This window comes from Drosophila montana, unplaced genomic scaffold (assembly GCF_035044405.1).
Source record: "Drosophila montana isolate Dmon_TW-CO22-7 unplaced genomic scaffold, ASM3504440v1 contig_3640_1, whole genome shotgun sequence".
NCBI classification, from domain to species: domain Eukaryota; kingdom Metazoa; phylum Arthropoda; class Insecta; order Diptera; family Drosophilidae; genus Drosophila; species Drosophila montana.
This window is the reverse complement of record NW_026998525.1, coordinates 162,728-184,679: the sequence shown is the minus strand read 5'-3', so window position 1 is coordinate 184,679 and position 21,952 is coordinate 162,728. Positions and strand designations below refer to the sequence as shown.

Sequence of the window (21,952 nt, the reverse complement as noted above, 5' to 3'; positions counted from 1 at the left end):
TTATGTTTGTCACCAATACTATCTTACCGAAAAATTGAGAGCGAGTGAAAGGGAAATAGCATATGTTCAAGTTTTAGTTCAGCGAAAAATCACCAATACTATCGAGTATGTATATCGATGCTCAATGCCAAAAGTAATGGAAGCAGCGTCTGTTTTGATTTTGAGCACATCAATAATAAATAAACAATTACAACCTAATAATAAAAACAATTAAATATGACTGAATTCGGTGCGGAATCGGGTGGACGATTGAAGGGCGTGACCATTGTGAAGCCGATTGTGTATGGCAATAAGGCACGCTCCTTCGGCAAGAAACGTGAGGAGGATGGACACACGCATCAGTGGCAGGTTTATCTGAAGCCCTATTATGACGAGGATATGTCGATTTATGTGAAGAAAGTGCACTTTAAATTGCACGAGAGCTATGCGAATCCAAATCGCATTGTGGTCAAGCCACCGTACGAAATTACAGAAACCGGCTGGGGTGAATTCGAAGTTGTCATCAAGATTTATTTTAATGATCCCTCCGAACGGCCGGTGACTTGCTACCACATATTAAAGCTGTTCCAGTCACCTGTCGTGGACGGTGAGCTGACCTCCTCCACAACGATGGATACCAAAAAGGGTCTGGTATCAGAATCTTATGAGGAAATCGTTTTCCAGGAGCCCACACAGATAATGCAGCATTATCTCTTGCTCTCGGAACAAAGTGCCAATGGATTGCTCAACCATGACACAGATTGTAAATATAAAACTGACTTAAATTGAACTCACTCTCTTAATGTCCCTTACCCATTTCAGTTGAGGAAAAGAAAGAAAAAACGCTGGACAACATTGTTAACGTGAAGCAAAAGGTTAAGGGCGAGATCGTGTCTCTGAAGGATAAACTGAAATTGGCTCGAGAAACTATTGTTAAATTCAAAGCAGAGTTAGCTAAAGTCCAGAAGCCACCAGCCTAGTGCACAATTTTGTAAATTCTTAATTAAGAAATATTTATTTTAAGTGAATCTAATAAAGTAAGCTGTAGAATACATTTGAGTTTATTTGCATTGTTACTAATCGCTATGCAGTACTTTTTTCAGAATTTTCTACAATGCGTTGCAACAGCTGTATTGTTTTCTTGAGAAAGTATGTTTGGGTATTATACAAATGTATATTGACTACCTAAATCATACAATTTTTATAGTATTACAATTATTGCTGTGTTGCATGCAGGTTCTGTCAGTGTAAAAAGAGGATAAATATGGTTAATTTTGTAAGGTATGCAAGCTAAGGTAATAATAATAACCCCACACTTTCGCTGTAAAGAGTTGTAGGTAAGTGCATTCTATCAGTTCCAGCTGGGTATCTTACCCTCACACACACACACACACGCAAGCATCCACATGCACTTACCCATACATGCTAAATGAACCAACTGGTTCAGTCAAAGATTTTAGTTTAGCTGAATGAACCAGTACACTTGAACTGGCGTCGCAGTCGCGTTTGCAGCATCCAATTTCGATGGCATGAAATAAAATGTTATTGTTTATTTATACAAGTTGTTAAGTGTATATTCATGTCGGTAACTTGTAAACGAAGAATTAACACAATTCCCTGTTAACAGTTAACGAGCATATAATGAGCGAACGTCCAGCTGTATAAAGTTAAAAAAGACAAAACCAGCTTCAACCTCTGCGCAAACGCGTCGGCTAGTTTAAGTCGAGAACCGAACAAAAGGAAGGCAACACCTTAAGCAGGTAAGCATGCGCATTACCTGTTGCCTACATCCAGCATATCTAATATGTTGTATAAAGGTATTGTTTTTGTCATTTTGGATCTAAAGTCGTAAAACTTGCACAGCTTTGGCATTGTAATTAGTTTTACCTTTTGCAGCAGTGCTCCCAAATGTCGCTGACGCGACGCTTCAGTTTGACGCTGCTGCTGCTACCGCTGCTGACGTCGTTGCTTGCAGCAATTCCGGTTTTACAGGCCAACTCGTCGCCTTCGCCTGCGCCGTCGCCTGGGCCAGGCGTGCGAATACTGCGCGCGCCTGAATCCACAGTGGCGCCACCTGGCGATGAGGTGGTGTTTGTGTGCGAGACCAGTTTGCCGCCGGAGTATTTCGAATGGAGCTACGCATCGAGTCGCAGCCATCCGCCACGCTTTAAATATTTAAAATCGAGCAGCGCCAAAGCCAATTCTAATATAACTATTACACACGATAATGACATATCCAAGCTGCGCGTCATTGTGCGCCCCGAGACCTTGGGCGAGTATCGTTGTGTGGCCTGGTTTGGACCACTGGCCGTCACATCCACCACAGCGCGTCTGGAGGTGGCCAGCATAAATGGAGATGGCGCCGAAATTGGCCAGCGGGCGCATTGGCGTGTTGCGGCCGGCAACACTGTGCTCTGGCACTGTGGCCAGGTGGCATCCAATCCGGCGCCCAGCTGGAGCTTCTACTACAATGACAACGAGATGCCACCTGCTTCTACGCTCAGCGATTCCAATGGCACGCTGCTGCTGCCGCATGTTTCCGCGGCGAGCAGCGGCAGCTACAGCTGCGTGGCCACCAATACCGCCTCTGGTGTGCGCCTGGCGTTGCCCAGCCGCTTGGAACTGCAAGTGCCGGCTGCAGCGTTGGCCAGCACAGCGCCAGCACTGCTCAATGGACAACGTGTACGCACTCAGGTGTTCGCCAAGGCAGGCGAAACAGTGCTGTTGCTGTGTCCGGGCGTGGGATATCCGCCGCCGACTGCTGTCTGGAGTAGCCCCAATGTGCCCGGCGCTGTCTACAATAACCGGACGCGTGTGCTGCCCTATGGACTGCAGATAAGTGGACTGCAGTCACTAGATGCGGGCACCTATATATGCTATCTGGACAATGGCATACGGCCCGCTCTGGAGCACTTCATTGAGCTGGTGGTGCAGAAAGCGCCGCGCATCGTGCGCCCGCCCAGTGCCAATCTGACCAACGAGGGTGAACGCATGCAGCTGGAGTGTGAAGCCACGGGAATGCCAACGCCAGAGATCTACTGGCTGCTCAATGGCGAAAGTAGCGTCTACGATGCCGAAGCGGAGCAGCTGCCCAATGGGCACCTAATCCTGCACAGCGTGCAAAAGCGACATGCCGGCTATGTGCAGTGCTTTGCAAGAAATACGCTCGGCGAGCACAGCGCCGGCACACTGCTTCAGGTCAATCCCAAACAGTTACCGGACGGCGAGGGCACCGGCTTGGACTCGGGCAGGTCGTCTGCTCGACCCACGCACAGCCGTAAACAGAAGCAACAGACGCAAATGATGCCGCCGTCGGCGCCAAATGTCACGCGGCTCTCAGACGAGTCCGTCATGCTGCGCTGGCATGTGGTGCGCAACGAGGGCTTGCCCATACAGTTCTTCAAGGTGCAATATCGGATGCTCACGGAGGGCGGCAAACGCAAGAGCTGGCAGACGACCAATGAAAATATACCCTATGGAAGGCAGCGGCATGAATCGGGCGCGGGTGTTCGGAATTTTACGTCATCGGTGACGGGCCTCAAACCGAATAGCAGCTATCGTTTCCGCATCATGGCCGTTTACTCCAACAATGACAACAAGGAGAGCAACACCTCCGGCAAGTTCTTTTTGCAGCGCGGCGCTGCACTGGCGCCGTTGGCCGTGCCGGAGCTGGTGGACATTGAGGAGTACTCGCAAACGGCCGTTGTGCTGCACTGGCGTCTATCCAGCGATGCGGACGAGCAGTTGATATCCGGCTACTATGCCTACTATCGGCCCTCGGCCTCCGCTGGCGAGTATCTGAAGGCCACCATCGATGGCGCCAAGTCGCGCAGCTTTCAAATCTCAGCTCTGGAGCCGGGCACCATATACGAATTCAAGCTGCAATCGTTTAGCGCGGTGGCCGCCTCCGAGTTTAGTGCCTTAAAACAGGGACGCACACAGCGGCCCAGGGCCAGTAGCACACCGCAACCGGTGGTGCATGCCGTGGATACGACCACGCCCAGCCATAACGAGACATTCAACATGAATCCCATGCTCACGGGCACCATTGGCGGCGGCGCCTTGCTGGTGCTGCTCGTGATCAGCGCCTGCCTATGCTTGTGCCGGCGTCGTAGCTCGCGCGGCAACAATCCGCAGCACAAGCCGCGCCTAGCCGAGCTGCGTGAGGACTTTGTGCCACTGAACACGTGCTCGCCGAATAAGCCACGCACACGACATATACACATAACGCTGAACCCACTGGCGCAACAGCAGCAGCAGCAGCTGCAGCAGCAGCACGACGAGAAGGAGGCACAGGACAACGATATGGGCTACTTCCAACGGCAGCCGGTTGTCTACGATGCGGAAACGTTGGGCTTCAACGGACTCGCGCGTATGTCATCCTCCTCGCTCCGGCGCTCGCAGCGCACGCTGGAACGTGCAGCTGCCGGTGGCGGCTCTGGCGGCAACAATAATAATCTTAACCAGCCTGGGGATAATTCGCTGGCCAACTCTGCGGACAGTCCTCGTCTGCAGGCAGCCAATAAGCCGGGACGTGTCATTCTTAAGCGCGCCCGCTTGTCCAGTCGCTCGGAGAATCTCTCGTCGGGCAGCCTAAACAGCGTGGGCGTCTAACTCGTGATCTTTAGTCTATATTCATATATATATATACATACATATATATATCTGGATGTATGCTATTCCTCTACCTCTGTTTTAAATCTTTTTAAACTTCAAATGACATCTACTTAAACAGTTTGTACTTGTGTATACAAATGCTGTAGCTCTTAAGTACTTAATTAGTTTTCTACAATTTATTATATATGTATTACATATATATATATATATATATATATGGAGCGTGATTAGCTCGCATGTGCATTTTTATAGTCTAGTTTATAGACATACGCATAACATAGTTAGTCTTCCACATCTTGATATAAGTTGAAATTCTGTACTGATAGCTTCATAGTTTTATACAAAAAATTAAATGACAATAAAATTTGCTAACTTTCCGAAAAAAAACATAGTCTTATAATTGGTCTATAAAAATAATTTAATCAAATGTGTATGCACATAAATTATGCATTCTTAACAAGCCTAAGCTTCGGCCGACTGGCAAGGCGTTTGCAAAACCTGCTTATGGAATATATGTAGATAAAAACAGACCGTGTGGTATTTGCAAAAGGTATGCAAACAACCTGATCACATTTTCCAAGTGGTTTTTGGCTTATTTAATAATATAAAAATTTCAAGACGGTAGCTTTATGGCTCAGAGTTACATTTCTCACTCCTCAAACATTTATCCGTAATCTTTGCATACATTTGTTTTACTTATTTTGACAGCTGTTCGTCTGTTCGCCTACGAAATGCGTGTTTATGATTTTGATAAGCCCAGTTTATAGGTTTGAAAACAGCTTCTTGGATGTGCCTGCTATTTATACGCGTATTACCTATTTATGTTGCATGTAAGTCACAGTTTGAATTCAAATTTCTTAACGATAGACAACGGATAAGTTATCGGTCGATAACATAAAATGCGTTTCTGTGTGGAAAAATGATGGCAACCTTCTCAGCTGTCAGCTGTCAAACCACCTAAAATAATTGGGTCGAACCAAAATTTCTAATAGTAACATTTTAGGTGGTTTTTCTTATTTGTAAAATTCAAATGGTTTGCAATTAGTGTAAAGCGCAGCAGAATAAACAGATCCCAGGTCCCCCTAAGTTTATTGCGTAAGTTGAAGCACGCAACAAAAAACACAAATCAAGGCTATAGCTGTTCATTGTTACAGTTTGCGAGGCCTGGTGCGAACAAAAGGAACGAGAATTGGGAATCTTGAGAGGAAGTTAAAGTTCGGAAAGAGGATCGGCAACATGTCGAACCTATCAGTGGGACAGATGATAATGGATGCACAGCGCATGGCCAGTCGCGTCAAGGATTTGGATGCACTGGGCACAGCTCTGCTGGAAGAGGCAGAGACCAATAATCGCCTAGTGGAGAGCTTGCGGCAATACCAGGAGGATATTGAATCACTGAATCGCGTGGCGAATAATAAAACGAATGTGGATATGGTGAATCGCATACAGCAACAGAATGTCAACAGCTCTGAGATACTTAAAGAGAATCGCGAGCTGAAGATCTGCATTGAAGACTACGAGCGGGCCATGGAACTGATGATGCAGAAGTACCGCGAACACACAGTGACGAAGGTCCTGGACAGCAAATTTAATTTTAAGGAGCTGTACAACGAACGCCTGTGGCAGGTGATACGCGAACAGCGCGAAAAGATCAACGAAATGGCGGCGGTCATGCATCGGGCGGCCACTGCGGATGATGAGAATGTGCAGCGGGAACTGCAGACAATATCACAGCTGCGCATGGAGAATGAAACGCTGCGCGAACTTTTGCAAATCTCCAAGCAGTTCGGCTCAGCGCAGCGGCCAATACGCGAAGGCGATCACCTGCTTGAGGAGAAGGCGGTGCAAACGGACAGCCAGGCGGATGATTCTGCGGACGATCTGTCCATATCTGGTGCTTCGGTGGAGAACATGAACAACAATTCTGTCATACAGATGTACAGCAGCCCCGAGGCCGCTAGCAGCACCAGCAATACCAGTAACAATTCAGCAAACACTGCCTCAGTAAACGCGCCCAGCGCTGCTCAGCCAACCAACACAGCTGTAGATGCTGCAGCTGCAGTTGCTGTGGCTACTGTGGAAAACACAAACGCCAATGAGAACAACAACGGTCCTGCTGCTCTCAGCACGCCAGAGACGCCAGGCAAGGCGGCAACGACGACGACGACGACGCCCAACGACGGTGAGGAGGAGCACACGCTGCCCGTTGTGGGCGCAGTTGCAATTGGTGCCAACGCAACATGATAGGTGCTGATACAGCAATGTCTGGATTGCATTGTCGTCATTGTCATCTCCAGTCAATCATTGTTAATTTGTAATCGCTAAGCAGCACATCTTTGATTTCCGGCGAAACGCATTCATCTAATTAACAACAAACACACACACACACTCATCCAATCATATATACACCCATACATTATATGGTTACTCTGCATTAGTTCATAGCGACTAATAATCTCTAAGTAATTTATACATACATACAAACATACATACAAGTCTCATCAAGATCTAATACACACTCACACTCTATAATCCATGTTATACTATGTCGACTTATGATTTCTTAATAAATACCATAATAGAAACTTTTAATTGAATTGTGATTTGATACGATTTTTATCAATGCGAGCGAATAATTGAATGGAAAATTGTTTGATTCATGCGGTCATGTGTACTTGTAGCTTTACCCTTTTAATTGCATTAGGCTTTTAACAAATTATAATAAATTGACTAATAGAATCTTAATGTGTGCAGCCACTCACCAGATAATAAACAATAATAAACAATGAACCAAACTAAAGAACCTAGTTTAACAATTACTTTACAAACTTATTCTTAAATCTAGCATATTAGTAGACTAACTAACTAATACATGTAATTTGTTATTATGCATGTTTTAGCTTAATTAGCTCAGGGCTCTTGGTTCTAGCTATGAACTTATGCAGCATTGTTGGGAGTGTGTGTGACAATAAATATAATATAATAAATATTAAAGTGCTTAAAAATTAATTCAGACAATAAAGGATTTGACTTTATATTCCTAAATTTATTCACACAAAATATATATAATTATAGTTATTGTAATTCATTTATGATATGGTCACTTATATTGGAATAATGATATGGTATATTTATATATATTATATATTATAAAGTCGACTTTAAGATTTGAATTCGAAATCGAACTCTAATTATTTATCTGCCTAAACTGAACGCAGTCCCAGTTAATCTTAAAAAGTACAATCTATAATTTGTCAGCTTTTCAGAAAATTGAGTTCAGAACAGGGTATCGTTCGTCAGTTAAACTCTTTGTTCAAAAACAAGACCAATGTGAGTGAGAGTGAGAGATTGAGGAGCATGGGCTATGGTCGAATCGCGTGCAATCTGCGTGGCTAGTTTGAGCTTTTTGAATTTATTTAAATTTAGTTTCTCGTCGATTTTCAAAACGTTCGCAACGTAAAAAAGACACGGAAAATCGCGTCAGCCCGGAAAAACGGAAAAACGGCTTGCCCGTGCAATTGGTGGGAAAGAGATGCAGCGATCTGTATAAGTATATTTCGAGTGCTCGGGCGATCGATGTTATATCAAAAAAATTAAAGCATATGTATGTATATATAGCTGCATATATATCTATGTATGTATATGTGCGTCAAGTGAAAATTTCAATTTGGAAAAAAGTTGCTCGCTGTGAAAATTCGAAATTCTGTAATAGAAAAGTAAACAAATATTATTTTATATGCTATTGCTGTGGCAAAAATTATTAAAAGATAAGTTTTTCGAAAAGTTTGCATTTGAGAATTTAGTATGGGATATATTGAAAGTGCGCTGCCATTTACGAAAATTGTGTTCTATTTTTAAAACACAGCTAATTTTTCAGCCGTCAATTTGTATAAAGTGAATATTCCAAAAGTGAAACAAACAAAACGTGAACAAAAAAAAAAAGAAAAAGTGAAGCCAGCTCAAAATCGAAATGCTGAAAGTGCATTTTTAAATAAATATATTTTTTAAGTATACCATATGTGCAATTTAAAGGAAATCGACAAACTAAAACCTGTTACGCAATTAACCATTTGGTAAATGAAAAGTTGCGCACAGTTTGCGTCCGCCTCGCAGAGATCAGGAGCAGATGCAGCAGCTGCCGCGTGGCCCCGTTCCCACTTGCCCAGCTTCAAATTCATCTAAATGCGGAATCTTTTTGTGTAAGTCGAATGCAGCCAAATTAAATATACATGTCTATGTATTATATAGTTGGGCTAAAACGTTGATAATTATTTTTAACGTGCTAGGGATTTGCAATGTTGTCCCCCTTTCAAAGAGAGCAAGAGCCCAGGGCGCACGCTCAACGCAGACTATCAAAGAGAATCTTCCAATTATCACTCGAAATTTTCGAATTGTTTTTTTATTTCGTCTTTCTATTATTTTAATTGCCGGAAAACATGCGCAGACTTAGGATCTCTGCCTGCGCGTTGCCCACCTGTGGAGAGCGCGATCGTTTCTCTTCTCTGCTCTCGCTCGCTCTGGCTCTCTCGCGCGCGCTCTCTCTCTCTCTCTCTCGCTTCCACTGGCGCCTGTGAGAATCTAAAAATATATGTAAAATAAGTGTAAACATTTGCTATTGTTTATATTTACAAATAAACTCATGCTTATCTATATAAGCAATGCAGCAAGTCCTCCATCTTTCTTGATCAGGTGTTTATTAAATATTGACTATTTCAATCGATTTAATTGTTGAGTTTTTTCAAAGTAGCTCGTAAATTTAACTAATTCACTTTTAATTAGCTTGAAATATGTGCAATTTTAGATTATTTAAGTGTCGAAAAAGAGGTGAGATTTGTTTTTTTTTTTAATCCTCCATTTTTTTTAAATGTATTTTTCGTGTACTTTATTTATTGAGTTATGTATATAGTATGCCCCATTATATCTGGTATTTCATCTTTTCTGGAAGATTAACTTTTTTGGAAAACGAGCTTAAGGCCGTGCCTGTTGATTTACAGGCAATTACTAGACATACTAAATCGTTCAAGGTTTATTGATCTTGATGTCACTATAAATACTCAAGTATTACGTTTAAGATCTTTTTGGTTTACAGAATTACGGAATAGTAAATAGATGCGAACATCTCTTTTTGCCACAAAATGTTCTACATTTCATGTACAACATTCTTCAGTTCGCTTGGATCAATGCCAAAATTCCACTTCGTTGTCTTAAATGAAAACGTTTAAATTTAGTTGATGCCCTGCATATAAAGTGCATAGCATTAATATAACTATTTTTGGCAGATTAGTGCAGTAAATTTAGAATTTATCTACGTAATATTTAATACAAATAGTACTTGTTTCATATAGAATTGATTTTGTCTTTAATTGGAAGTTTATTACTAATTATTATCATAAGCAGGCGAAAATTACGTTTCCAAGACAATTTTCTAAGAATTTTAAAGTCTGACGTTTCCATTTAGAATAATTCAAATCAAGGAAATAAAGATATCACATACATAAGAAGGACTTTAATCGAAATATAATTAAAATGAGTTGCAGCCAACTTAACGTTTAATAAAAAGCTTATTATAAGTTTGCAAAATCGTTGACAAATAAGAATATTGTATTAAAATTTAATAAAATATGAATAAACATATTTTGATTATTTACATGATTAATATATAATTAAGAAAATAAGTAAATAAATTTGTTTGCATATTTCTTGAACTTGCAGAAAAGGCAAAGCTGACTATTTATATAAGAACAGATGCATCATCTGTACCCATCGCTGAAAGGCGATCAGCTCTGCCCGCTCGGCTTCCATCCCCAGACACGTTATCCAACAAGATGTAAACGTTGTTTTCGCGATTATAAGGAGCATGGAGCCCGACGAGGAGGCGACGATGTGGCCGCATCCTCGCCAAATCTTTCAGATGCCCAAAGCTCGCGGTAGACCGAAACCTGCGCAGGATTACCTTATCCCTATAATCATTTATATTATTATATTTTATTTTTCTATAGGCCCTCCTCGCGCACATGGACTTCGACCCAGAATTTAACCAGCGCGAATTTAAACAGCAGCAATGATATAGGTATGACTTATAGGGTTTACCTGGTAATTTCTTCCAATAATTCCTGGTTCAGTATTAATTCATAGAGTACTTGCTGGAAAGTAACTATAATGAAAATATGTTGAATTAAAACAATAACTAGTAAACACTTTGAATGCTCTTAACTATGACTAGAGTTAATTTCTACTATCAAATAATCAAATTTATAATCTTTACATTTATTATATGTCTAGTATTATTTGTCTAGTCGCAGTTCTGTAACTTAGTAGCGTTTATCAAAAGCAAACACACATGTTATACTAAAATAATAATTATATTTATGTTATATGTTATAAAGTTTAAATTAAAAGAAAGTTTTATAATAGTAATTTTAGAGTGAGAAACAAGCACAAATTTTTTTGCATACTTTGAACTGTGCACAAATATCAACATCACATCACAATTTTAAGTCCATAATAAGATCCATAATAGGATCAAAAATATTATACATTTTTACTTTAAATTTTTGAAACACCTTACAAAAAGTAACGATTTTTTTTTAAAGAATTTATTTATTTTAATAGTTAATGTAAGGTGTAGATTGGTTTTTGTAACTATCCCTATACTATACATATTATATGGAACTAGTCTTAGTATTTGGTATTCCAGTTACTGCATAGACAGAAATATCATGGCAGTTTGTAGTTGAAAAACCATAAAAACGTTGTACAACTTAGTTTAAATAAATACCCATGCAGAAGGTATTAGAATTTCGATAAATGTGATAAATGTGAGGTGATTCTCTTTTGCGAAAGATTCGAATATACTCTATGTTTAATTCAACAAAAAAGTTCAAAGTTATTCTTAGTAATAAACTAAACTTTAAATCAAATCTGAGTATCCACTCTCACTATCCATGTCTGTAATTCTTATTAAAACTAGCTAACCATCTTTAAGGCAATACAAAATGTGTACCACATTTGTGTCGAAAAAAGTTTCCATCTAACCTCAAACTTAAATCGTATAAATTAAAAGATTTATCGTTAGAAAGCTCTCTCTTCTATTTCGTCAGATCCAATTTGATTTAAAAAATATTAATTTCTCTAAATGTAATATATTTGTCTGCAAGGGTATTGAATCTTTGGCACGCCGAAGATAACTGTTTCTTGTTTTCTTTACGTATTTCTCTCACTGTTTTAACTGAACTTTTGCACTGAACAACTGTACTGTTTTGTGTGCTCGTACCACTCTCTATCTTTCTCTTTCGTGCTCTGTCTCACACTCAACACTAATCTGCATAACGTTTGTTAACACTATTTTGTACTACTTACCATCGTGTGTGTGCTGTGCTGTTGCGCCGATGTTATCCAATTTTACCGCACTGTTATGTAACATATAACGGCACATTTGGTTGGCCAACGCTCATTCATTTGACACGGGCTTGTGGACACCATCGCCAACGCCGAATATATATGCAAAAAAAAACTGTGACTGTGAACGTGACTGTGATTGCGACCAATTGATGGCCAATTTGCTGCTTGCATTTGCATTCGCTGCACTTGACGCTTTTACTGAACTCAGTTGTACACTTCAATGTAGAGCTAAAGAAACGTCCGCAGTCTTGGGCCTCAACGCCGGACATCGATGAGCCGACGGATGCAGCGAAACGCGCCCCGGCTGCGCCGACGCCGGCACGTCCAGGCGACGATCACAACGTGGCCGTAACCCTGAAGCTGCCCGTCCCGCCGCGCCGCCACACAACCGCCTTGGACATGAATGAGGTAAATTCTTCAGTTCACACATACATATATACAAAATTTAACAATATTATATTACCTTCAACAACATAATTATTGTACAAAAGCCCAGCTTTAGATAAGATATACTTAAGATTTGAGCTAGGCATTGTTTACTAATCAGTCAGTCAATCAATCAATCATTTAAATATATATTTTTTAATTTGCCAACCGACAGGTGGAACAAACGATCACGCAAGGCCGAGTCACATCCTCCCCCAGTAAAACTTCAAGTATTCCAGATGAGCTAGTCATCCTATCGACAGACAGTCTTGCCGAGCGCGTGCGCAAAATGAATCTGCTGAAGAAACAGCGTAGCCTAAACTCAAGGGAATCCAGCCGGGAACGCTCGGTGCCGCGACGAGATGAGTAAGTGCCACAAAAGAGTACAGAAAATCTAGGCTAATTCCAATTGCTTGACAGGGAAAGCGAGTCCACATTGCCAGCACCGGATCGACCGGAGCGCAGCAAATCCGGCACAGCGCTCAATCAGCAGACGGAACTCAAACGCGCCTCCCTGCCGCCAAAGAAGGTTGCCGCGGTGGCAACGACCAGTGCAGCCGCAACCACAGCAGCCGCAACAACAACAACCACATTAAAATCCAGTGCCATCAGCACATTATCAAGCCACACAGAAAGCAAGGTCTCAGCATCAAGTTCCAGCTCCAGCAGCAGCTTGACCAGCACACGTCGCAAGGAAACGGAAGCCAGCAACGGCAAGGATATGAAAAGACACACCGTGCCGGCGGCTGCTGCAACGCCGACAACAGCAGCAACAGGCGCCAGCACGCTGAAGGAACAGATGGCTGCGCTACGCACCGATCTGGAGGCCATGAAGGCGCGAGCTGAGCGCGCCGAGCGGGAGAAAAGCGATATACTGCTGAGGCGTTTGGCCTCGATGGACACCGCCCCGAATCGCACCGCCGCCTCCGAGGCGCTGATGCTGCAGCAGAAGCTGAACGAGATGAAGGAGCAGCTGGATCGCGTGACGGAGGACAAGCGTAAGCTGAATCTGCGCATGAAGGAGCTGGAGCACAAGGATAGCCAGTCGGAGCTAAAGCGCAAGCTGCAGGCGGCCGAGCAAATCTGCGAGGAGCTCATGGAGGAGAATCAATCGGCCAAAAAGGAAATACTCAATTTGCAGGCGGAAATGGATGAGGTGCAGGACACGTTTCGCGATGATGAGGTCAAGGCGAAAACTAATCTGCAAAAGGATCTCGAAAAGGCAACCAAAAATTGTCGCATCCTAAGCTTCAAGCTGAAGAAGAGTGAGCGCAAGATCGAGACACTCGAGCTGGAAAGGCAAAGCTCCTACAATACCGAGCTCTGCGCCAAGGTCAAGAAGCTGGAGGAGGAGCTACGCTTCTCCAGCGAACTGGCGCGCAAGCTGCAGGTAAGTTCGCAGATATGCAAACCGAGCCGTAGTTAACCTCGCTCCACTTGCAGACCGAGGCCGAGGAGTTGCGCAATCCGGGCAAGAAGAAGGCGCCCATGCTGGGCGTGCTGGGCAAGTCGACGTCAGCGGATGCGAAAATCACGCGCGAGTCTCTGACCCGCGGCGGCTCACAGGAAGATCCACAGCACTTGCAGCGCGAGCTGCAGGACTCCATTGAGCGCGAAACTGACCTGAAGGACCAGCTGAAGTTCGCCGAGGAGGAGGTAAGGGCACACATAACACCACACACAGCTATGATTAATCACTTGTCAACTTCACGTCGAAGCGCCGTCAACTCAAGGCTAGAGCCTCCAGACATCGCGCTCAATTCAATCGAGGCACCCAAACGGGTGACATGCTGGCGATTCCTTTGGGCTTTCCGCGTGCCACACAGACGGCGTCCATTGTTCAAACCGAAGCCGCCACCAATACGTCGCCTATGCCCGAGACCCAAACTGGGCACACACAAACCCACGTCGTCGAGTCTTCCGACAATGCCACACAAACCCATTTCGAGCTGTGCGCCAGAAATCATTCGGTTGAACGTGAAACTTCACCTTTTGTATCGCTCCTTGCACCCACCACTTCGACAAGGATTGTCAATTCCACTTCTTTGCTCTTTCCAAGCGCCATGTCTCATGTGCTCTTGGCAGGCGCCCGTGCAGGTACCTAGCACAACAACATTTTCCTCACTCAGATCAGACCAGCAATGGCCACAGGAACGGGGAACAAACAAATAACTAATAATGGGACGTATTTCCGGTCTATAAAGCGAAAACAGTTAATTAATAGCATCAGATAAAAGCCTGCATATATTTTGGGGTAAAGAAATATTGCAATGGGAATGGTGCAGATCGATTCCAGATATTAACAATAGAATTTGAATTACAATGAGATCGCGTCTCCATGTTGTAAGTCTAAAAAAGTAGTTTCTTGACCCCCCATAAGAGCCCTTTTTATTGGGATCAATATGTATTCGAAAAACTGTCACAGTAGTTTTACGTATACACCTACATTTATGACCTTTAGTTCTTTGGAGAATTGAACAATTACTATAAGGTCACGCTAAGGCATAGTCAGGCTTACTATATAACTATATAATGGTAATACAAGTTCTTACTTCTGTAAAGGTCTTTGCTGGTTGCGGTCTGTCTCTATATTTAGTGCAGTTGATTTTCTTGTTTCGCTCCGTTTATGTATCCATTGTATTTTTGTATATACGTTTATATACCCTTGCAGAGGGTATAACATCTGCAACTTTTTGAAATATGGTAGATATTATAAACGTTGTTCCGTTCATATAATTAAAAGTCTATAATTTTATTGTTGCTTTATATCGTTTACTGACAGGAACTCTGGCTTCGTCAGTCATTCGATTTCATCTAGAATAAACCTCAGTTCTTTTTCTATGCTCATATGAATCAAACGTTCGCTTTAAGAGTACCTGATATGATAGTATTAAAGCGAGCGTCTGATCTACATAAGAATAGAAAAGGAACTGAGTTTTATTGTAAATGAACCAGAGCCTACATCCTTATTGACAAGTTCAAATAACATGTGTGGATTCCTATTGCATCAGTTCTATCAGTTTTATCCCCACCAAGTTACACAATTTTCCAACAACTCGTTAGCTTCACCTTCTCCAGACTCCTCGAAGTAACTTGGAAATTGAGAAAACTGAACATTTATTTAAACAGAACTTTTATTCAAATTTAATTTATATTTTACCTTGTACTTTATTCAAAACATAAATAACTTATATACGGAGTTGGTACTAGAGTCGTAAAAGAATTGAGGTCTGCCCAGAATGAAAACCGTTTCTCTAATTGATCAAATGACTTTGAACTTTGACTTTGACTTTAATGCATATTCAAAATAAATATCAAAAAAACTATAACCTGCAAGGGTATTAATAATTCGGCCAGCCGAAGAGAACGACACACATATTCTTTCTTGTTTTCATCTAATGCTAACCAAGTAGATAGAATCTTTTGTGCGGCAGCTTTTTGTTGGCCTAACTCCATGTCTGGGGCAGAGTTTTTATCCTCGAATACGAATACAACTGCTAGTCATGGATTTTAACTGCATTAACCAACAATCAAATGTGTGTGTTTTACATTTCAGGCTGAACATTTGAGGAAAAAGGTGACTCGTTTCGAGGATGAAAATGAGTCTTTGATGATGCAGTTGAAAAAAATGGCAACGCGCTCAAGAAGTACGATCAAAATTGTTCTCAAATTGTTCGAGAAATATATACCTAATGTTAACATTTACTAATTGATAGAATAAAATGTAAAAAATTAATCAAATCAAAGCACAAATCGATTCAAATTGTGTAGAGAGTGTAAATAGACTCGTTATATTCCAATTAAATCGATTTGTGATAGATATATATCCCACTTAACATATACTCTTTCGAACTAACGATATTTCTCATGCGCTTTTTAACGAATGATTCAATTGTAATTTGCCATTTTTTGCGGCTGCTCATGAAATGAGACTAACTGCGCCCAAATCCAGCTATTAAACATTGTAACTAAACGCTTGGAAGCCTGGCATGCCAACTTTTTAAGTAACATCCCCTTTCGATGGGTTTTTTTTAGAATAAATTCCTAACTCACTTTTGTTATACGCAGCTCGCAAATTGAGCCCGGCGCCGCATCCGCATCGACTGGTCGAGGTGCAGGCCGACCGTGACGAAGGTATCTCCGATGAGGATGATCCCGCGGAGCTGCGCATACTACTCGAGCTGAACGAGCAGGAGGCGTCCATATTGCGTCTCAAGGTCGAGGATCTGGAGAAGGAGAATGCCGAGTCCAAGAAATATGTGCGCGAATTGCAGGCCAAGCTGCGTCAGGATAACAGCAATGGCAGCAAGGGCTCGCTACTCGGTTTCGGGAGCTCCGCCAGCGCGGCAGAGAAGAAACTGAAGACGCTCAACGATGAGCTGACGCAGCTGCGCAAGAGCCTGCAGGAGAAGGAGCAGAGTGCGGAGAATATGCGCGCTCAGCTGGCCAGGCTGACCACACTGGAGACCGAGAACGAGAAGCTGACCAAGGAGAACAAGCGCCTACAGACGCTGCGCAAGACTAGCTCCACGGACAAGAACACCGAAGCAGATCTGCCAAAGATCAAGGAGGCACTGGCCCAGGTTCAAAAGGAACGTGACGAACTGACAGCCCGGGTGAAGCGCATGCAAGTCGAGGCCGAGGGCAAGTTGCCCGCTCGAACGCCCAAGCGTGTCAACGATCTGACGCCCAAAAGTCATCTGAAGAAGTGGGTGGAGGAGCTGGAGGATGAGATCACTGAAATGCGCGTGCAGCTGGGCAGCAGCGGTGTCGGCCAGCTGAAAACGCTGCAAACGAGCAAGGAATCTCTGGAGGAGGAGCTGCAGAAGTGCAAGCAAAAGCTGGCGTTGGCCGAGGGCGATGTGCAACGCTTGAAGCTGTTGAATGGCAGCAGCAGCAAGGCCAAGGAGCTGGAGCAGAAGCTCAAGAGCAGCGAGGAGGAGGCCAAGAAGCTCAGCACAAAACTCAAGGACTTGGAGGATAAGCTAAAGAAACAGGAGAGCCAGCTGAAGCAGACTGAAGCTAGCAAATCCACGCTGGAGACGCAAAACAAGCGCGAAAAGGAGAAATTGTCCAGCTTGGAGAAGGACCTGGAGAAGCAGGCCAAAGAACGTGAAAAGCTCGAAGCCAAGCTGAGCCAATTGGACAACGAGCTGCTTAGTGCCAAGAAGGCGGCAGAGAAAACGAAGACATCGCTTGAGAAGGACATCAAGGACCTCAAAGCAAAGGCCAGCAAATCGGACAGCAAACAGGTGCAGGAGCTAAAGAAGCAGCTGGAGGAGGCCCAAGCCACGCTCAGCGGCGAACAAAAGCGCTACGAGGAGCTGAACACACACTGGGAGAAGCTCTCCGAGGAAACCATACTGATGCGCGCCCAGCTCACAACGGAGAAGCAAACCCTGCAGGCCGAACTGAATGCCAGCAAATACAAGCTGGCCGACATGGACACCATACGCATTGAGCGCACGGACATGGCGCGCAAGCTTAACGAAGCCCAGAAGAAGATCAAGGAGCTGGAGCTGAAGACCCTGAAGACCGGCGGCAGCAGCGATCACGAGCGCTCCATGCTGAAGAACAAGCTGGCCGAGAAGGAGCACGAGTACGAGCGTCTGCGTCGCGAGAACGAAATGAACATCGATTTGGTGTTCCAGCTGCGCAAGGACAACGATGATCTGAACAGCAAACTGAGCGACTTCAATCGCATCGAGCAGGCACAATCCTCTCTTAACGGACATGGCGCCAGACGCGAGGCGGAGATCAAGGAACTCAAGGAACAGTAAGTCGCAACGTGAGGTTGGGGTAGACCAAAGACAATTTAAACACTATACCATACATTTGAATGCGACGCAAAATTTCTAGCCTGGCTTCTCATCTGGCTTTTCCCAGCCGACTGGCTGTTCGCTCTCCAAAAGCTAGACGAACGAATGTCGAAGTCGCGGCTTGCGAAGTCTGCCTGCCTTCAGCAAAGCTGGTCGATGGTGCGCTGCGTCGATTCCTTCGGCTCCCATTGAGCCGAAGCTGAGAGTACATTCTATTTTTAGAAGCATTTTGTTATATGGCGTTACTCATCTGAGTGTTTATATTGTCTTTGGCTAGACTTAATTGGGGGGATTGGGACAATATAATATATAATGATGAACATAATTTTGGGTTATACGATATCTTAAATGTTTAACCCCTTCCCGATCCAATAGATATAGCTACTCAGATCGATGATGATTCATTTTTGAATATTTTTACATACCTGTAACTCATCTGTACTGTTCCTTGCAGATTACAAGCCTCTGAGCTGCAGCTCAAGTCCGAGGTGGCCTCCACGCGCTTGCGCTATGAGCAGCAGGTGAAGAATCTCAGCGGCGAACTCACCTCCATGCAGGTAAGCTCTGAGGTAATCGATATAGAGATCAGCTAGTTGTATGTTGATATGATTGCAGCGCCAATGTGAGCGCTTCAAGAAAGACAGAGATGCCTTCAAGCAGATGCTCGAGCTGGCGCAGAAGAAGATTGGCGATCTTAAGGCCAACAATACGGGCCGCCAGAGTCGCAGCTCGATGCACAGCAGCGATGACGATGACAAGAGCAAAATTGCCTACCTGGAACAACAGGTAAATTGAACTGATTGCAGTTAGTTAAAGTTAAAGAACTTACCCAATATCTCTGGCAGATTGGGCATCTGGAAGATCAGCTGGTCGAGTCGCGGCTGGAGTCCAGCAAGGTCAAGACGGAGCTTGTCTCCGAGCGCAGTGCCAATGAAATCAAGATATCAGAGATGCAGTCGAAGCTGAATGAGTTCGAGGAGGAGCGTGTCATTGGCTCGGGCAGCACAAAGCTGCCCGGCATGAAGACCAAGCTGGAGCTGTCCTGGCAAAAGGAGCGCGAGGATCAGCAACGCCTGCTGCAGGAGACATCCACATTGGCGCGTGATTTGCGCCAAACCCTCTTCGAGGTGGAACGTGAACGTGACAAGGAGCGACTCGAGTCCAAGCGCAAACTAGATCAAACTAAGCGTGCGACTGAAGAGGAAATGGAGGAGGGCCGCAAAAAGATAGCCGAACTTCAATGCGATCTCCTGGAGCTGCGAGACGTGCATGCCAAGCTGCGCACCTCCAACGAGAAATTACGCAGGGAGGTGAGCATGATCCTTAATAGAAAAAGTCGTCAGCAGTTTGGACTGATGATTCATAGATGAGAAATGATTCGAAGTATTGACATGTTTTGCATGTTTTGACATGTCGCCCTTCAGAGCGTATCCTGAAGAAAGTTAAGCCTTCTTTATATAGATCAAAATAGTTGCACCTATCGTAAGATCAACAAACTTTTATGAGTCCAAGGCTCACGACCCCGCATAGTCAAACTAAACGGGAAGTTGGCATTCGACTTCCGGGAAAAGTTTTCCAATTAGTCAGGACGCAGATAGTTAACTTTTATCCATAGTACTTAGAAGGTTCCACTTGACTGCGGATTTGTGTAGGTTGGTCAAGAGTATTCTATCCAATGATCCTATCAAAGTAAGAATTATTCTATAGCCTCTAATCCTTGCTGATAATCTTTTCAGCGCGAACGCTATGAGAAGGAGCTTATTAAGCGGCGTATGGAGCAGGATGGTGGTGAGCGCAAAGTGGGTGCACTGCTGCAGACTGTCGATGAGCTGGTGAAAATCGCGCCAGATTTGAAAATAGTTGGTGGCTCATCCGGACGCAGTTCGTCCTATGCCGACAATAAACTGCGTCCGGAGCAGGCGAACGTGCGTCGCAGTCGCAGTCCGTCGCCAACGCTGAGCAGTGCCCAGATCACCAATGTGCTGGCTCGTTTGGCGGAGGCCTCCGAGGAGCTGCGTAAGTTCCAGCGCCTAAATGAGGATGAAGCGGAGCGCAGTCGCATACGTCGCGGCAATCTACGTCGCGCCGCCTCCCAGGAGAACGATCCGCACGGCAGCACCAGCTCTGTCGCCAGTGCGGCCGGGTCTCAGCGCGCCGGCGGCGGCGGACGTTTGTCCCGCAATTCGGCCAACAATGGCAGCCTGATACGCAAGAGTCTATCGCTGGATCACTCCATACAACGCGACCAGGTAAGCTGTGATCCAAAATTATATGGAACTCCATTTAACCCACGAGTTTCAGAATATTTGGCGTCAGGACGATGGCAGCGTATCATCCATGCAGTCCATTGACTCGGAGCTGGGCGGACTGGTGCGCGACTCCAGCTTAGATTCGCGTCTCGACTCGCGCCTGTCCGGCGGCTCCACCCAAAGCGACATACCACGCGGACCACGCAAAAAGAAGAAGGGTATCATGGGCAAGCTACGCAGTCTGACCAAAAGCAGTCGCAATTCCGAGAGTGAAATATCGGTGGGTAGCGCGAAAGAATCGAATCGCTTGTTCGCAAAACTAAAAACCAAACATACTCTATTGTAGATTCAAGGATCCGATTCGGACATAAGCGTAGCTAGCGACATGAGATCCAGCAAGAAGGATCTGCGTGGTCGGCTGTCGGGCATGTTCAAGCGATCCGGCTCGAACTCGCGCAGTGAGAGCACCGAGCGGGCAAGCTCCGAGCAGAGACCCGTTGCCGTCACCGTCGTTGGCCATCCGGACGGACCGCATCCACGCGATCCGCCGCCGGCAAATTCGCTCACACCCAAGCCCATACGTTCGGCAAGTTGGCGACATACGATATGCATCACTTATTCCTAATATGCTGTCTTTTTTATTTATTTCTGTACCATTTAGATAAAACCGCCAACCGGCACACCTACCACACCAACCACAAGACGGCGCCAAGCCAAGTAGTTATCGAATTTTAAGGTTCATCCTAGTTAGTTACACTCGCATGGTCCGCGCCTTGGTTCCCACAGGTTGTTTGTCTGCGCATTTTTTATACCAACTGCATTGGAACTTGAGCTTCATATCATCATAATTTTTTTTGTTCATTTCACTTGCAATGTTCTTTAATTAATTTAACTTGATTTCAAATTTTTCAATAAACATGTACATCTTTTTCAAAAAAAAAAAAGTTTGCCCTTCGCTTTTTACAGGTTCAGCGCTAAGTTGTCGACAGATTGGAATAATTGCAGGATATTGAAATATGCAAACACTTACATGCAGAAAGACGAAACCGGCGGCTACCGAATATAGAACTATATGTCGGCCCAAAAGAAAACCTCCGCCTGTGGGCGGCTCTTCTACACGGGCGATGAAATATAATATTGTACTGCACAGAAAAAACAAAATGGCCTCCAACATTTTCTTACGATTTTCTACAAATATTTTCAATTTTGTAATTCTGTATTTTTGGACCTACTCGATCTATAACTAATTTCGACTACTATATACTATTTGTCATAGGATCAAAGATACCTTTTACAAATATTACTTTTTGGGTACCCCTAATTTATGTGGATAATATAAACCCCCAAACTCGGAAATTATACTCTTTTTTGGCAGTTCCCAACTTGGAACATTTCGGTTCTAGAGGTTATTCGAATTTCTTATAATCCCTACTATAACTTTTATGGAGAATTCGAATATGA

General features: G+C 44.0%; 4 protein-coding genes and 1 long non-coding RNA gene across 10 annotated transcripts; 4 read left to right on the top strand and 1 right to left on the bottom strand.

Moving 5' to 3' along the window:
- Positions 1 to 78: 78 nt before the first annotated feature.
- Positions 79 to 1,031, top strand: Gas41 (YEATS domain-containing protein 4 Gas41). Its single transcript, XM_064692780.1, has 2 exons — positions 79 to 742; positions 802 to 1,031. The coding sequence occupies exons 1-2, from the start codon at positions 217 to 219 to the stop codon at positions 957 to 959; spliced, it is 684 nt and encodes a 227-aa protein (XP_064548850.1). The 5' UTR covers positions 79 to 216; the 3' UTR covers positions 960 to 1,031.
- A 431-nt stretch (positions 1,032 to 1,462) lies between these two features.
- ihog (interference hedgehog) lies at positions 1,463 to 4,887 on the top strand. Of its 3 annotated transcripts, none has more exons than XM_064692777.1 (2): positions 1,463 to 1,739; positions 1,879 to 4,887. In XM_064692777.1, the coding sequence occupies exon 2, from the start codon at positions 1,888 to 1,890 to the stop codon at positions 4,591 to 4,593; it is 2,706 nt and encodes a 901-aa protein (XP_064548847.1). In that variant the 5' UTR covers positions 1,463 to 1,739; positions 1,879 to 1,887; the 3' UTR covers positions 4,594 to 4,887. The 3 variants fall into 3 exon arrangements, with proteins under 3 accessions (XP_064548847.1, XP_064548848.1, XP_064548846.1); XM_064692778.1 differs by having other exon boundaries at positions 1,861 to 4,887; XM_064692776.1 differs by having other exon boundaries at positions 1,876 to 4,885.
- A 636-nt stretch (positions 4,888 to 5,523) lies between these two features.
- On the top strand, positions 5,524 to 7,188 carry Fgop2 (Fibroblast growth factor receptor 1 oncogene partner 2). The gene is made up of 2 exons (XM_064692779.1): positions 5,524 to 5,691; positions 5,751 to 7,188. Exon 2 carries the CDS (start codon positions 5,833 to 5,835, stop codon positions 6,838 to 6,840), a length of 1,008 nt encoding a protein of 335 aa, XP_064548849.1. The 5' UTR covers positions 5,524 to 5,691; positions 5,751 to 5,832; the 3' UTR covers positions 6,841 to 7,188.
- A 1,297-nt stretch (positions 7,189 to 8,485) lies between these two features.
- LOC135435624 (myosin-2 heavy chain) lies at positions 8,486 to 21,415 on the top strand. 4 transcript variants are annotated; one of them, XM_064692787.1, is made up of 16 exons: positions 8,486 to 8,795; positions 10,309 to 10,523; positions 10,596 to 10,666; positions 12,206 to 12,405; positions 12,599 to 12,789; positions 12,844 to 13,813; positions 13,867 to 14,079; positions 14,142 to 14,520; positions 16,492 to 18,199; positions 18,697 to 18,799; positions 18,858 to 19,028; positions 19,088 to 19,552; positions 19,979 to 20,491; positions 20,544 to 20,771; positions 20,838 to 21,077; positions 21,153 to 21,415. In XM_064692787.1, exons 2-16 carry the CDS (start codon positions 10,342 to 10,344, stop codon positions 21,210 to 21,212), a joined length of 5,694 nt encoding a protein of 1,897 aa, XP_064548857.1. In that variant the 5' UTR covers positions 8,486 to 8,795; positions 10,309 to 10,341; the 3' UTR covers positions 21,213 to 21,415. The 4 variants fall into 4 exon arrangements, with proteins under 4 accessions (XP_064548857.1, XP_064548858.1, XP_064548859.1 ...); XM_064692788.1 differs by having other exon boundaries at positions 8,487 to 8,795; positions 12,224 to 12,405; XM_064692789.1 differs by lacking the exon at positions 14,142 to 14,520 and adding an exon at positions 15,980 to 16,070 and having other exon boundaries at positions 8,497 to 8,795.
- Positions 21,107 to 21,904, bottom strand: LOC135435625 (uncharacterized). The gene is made up of 2 exons (XR_010437401.1): positions 21,522 to 21,904; positions 21,107 to 21,465 (listed from the first exon to the last, which is right to left on the bottom strand). It is a non-coding gene; the product is annotated as an uncharacterized LOC135435625 (long non-coding RNA).
- Between the last annotated feature and the right edge of the window lie 48 nt (positions 21,905 to 21,952).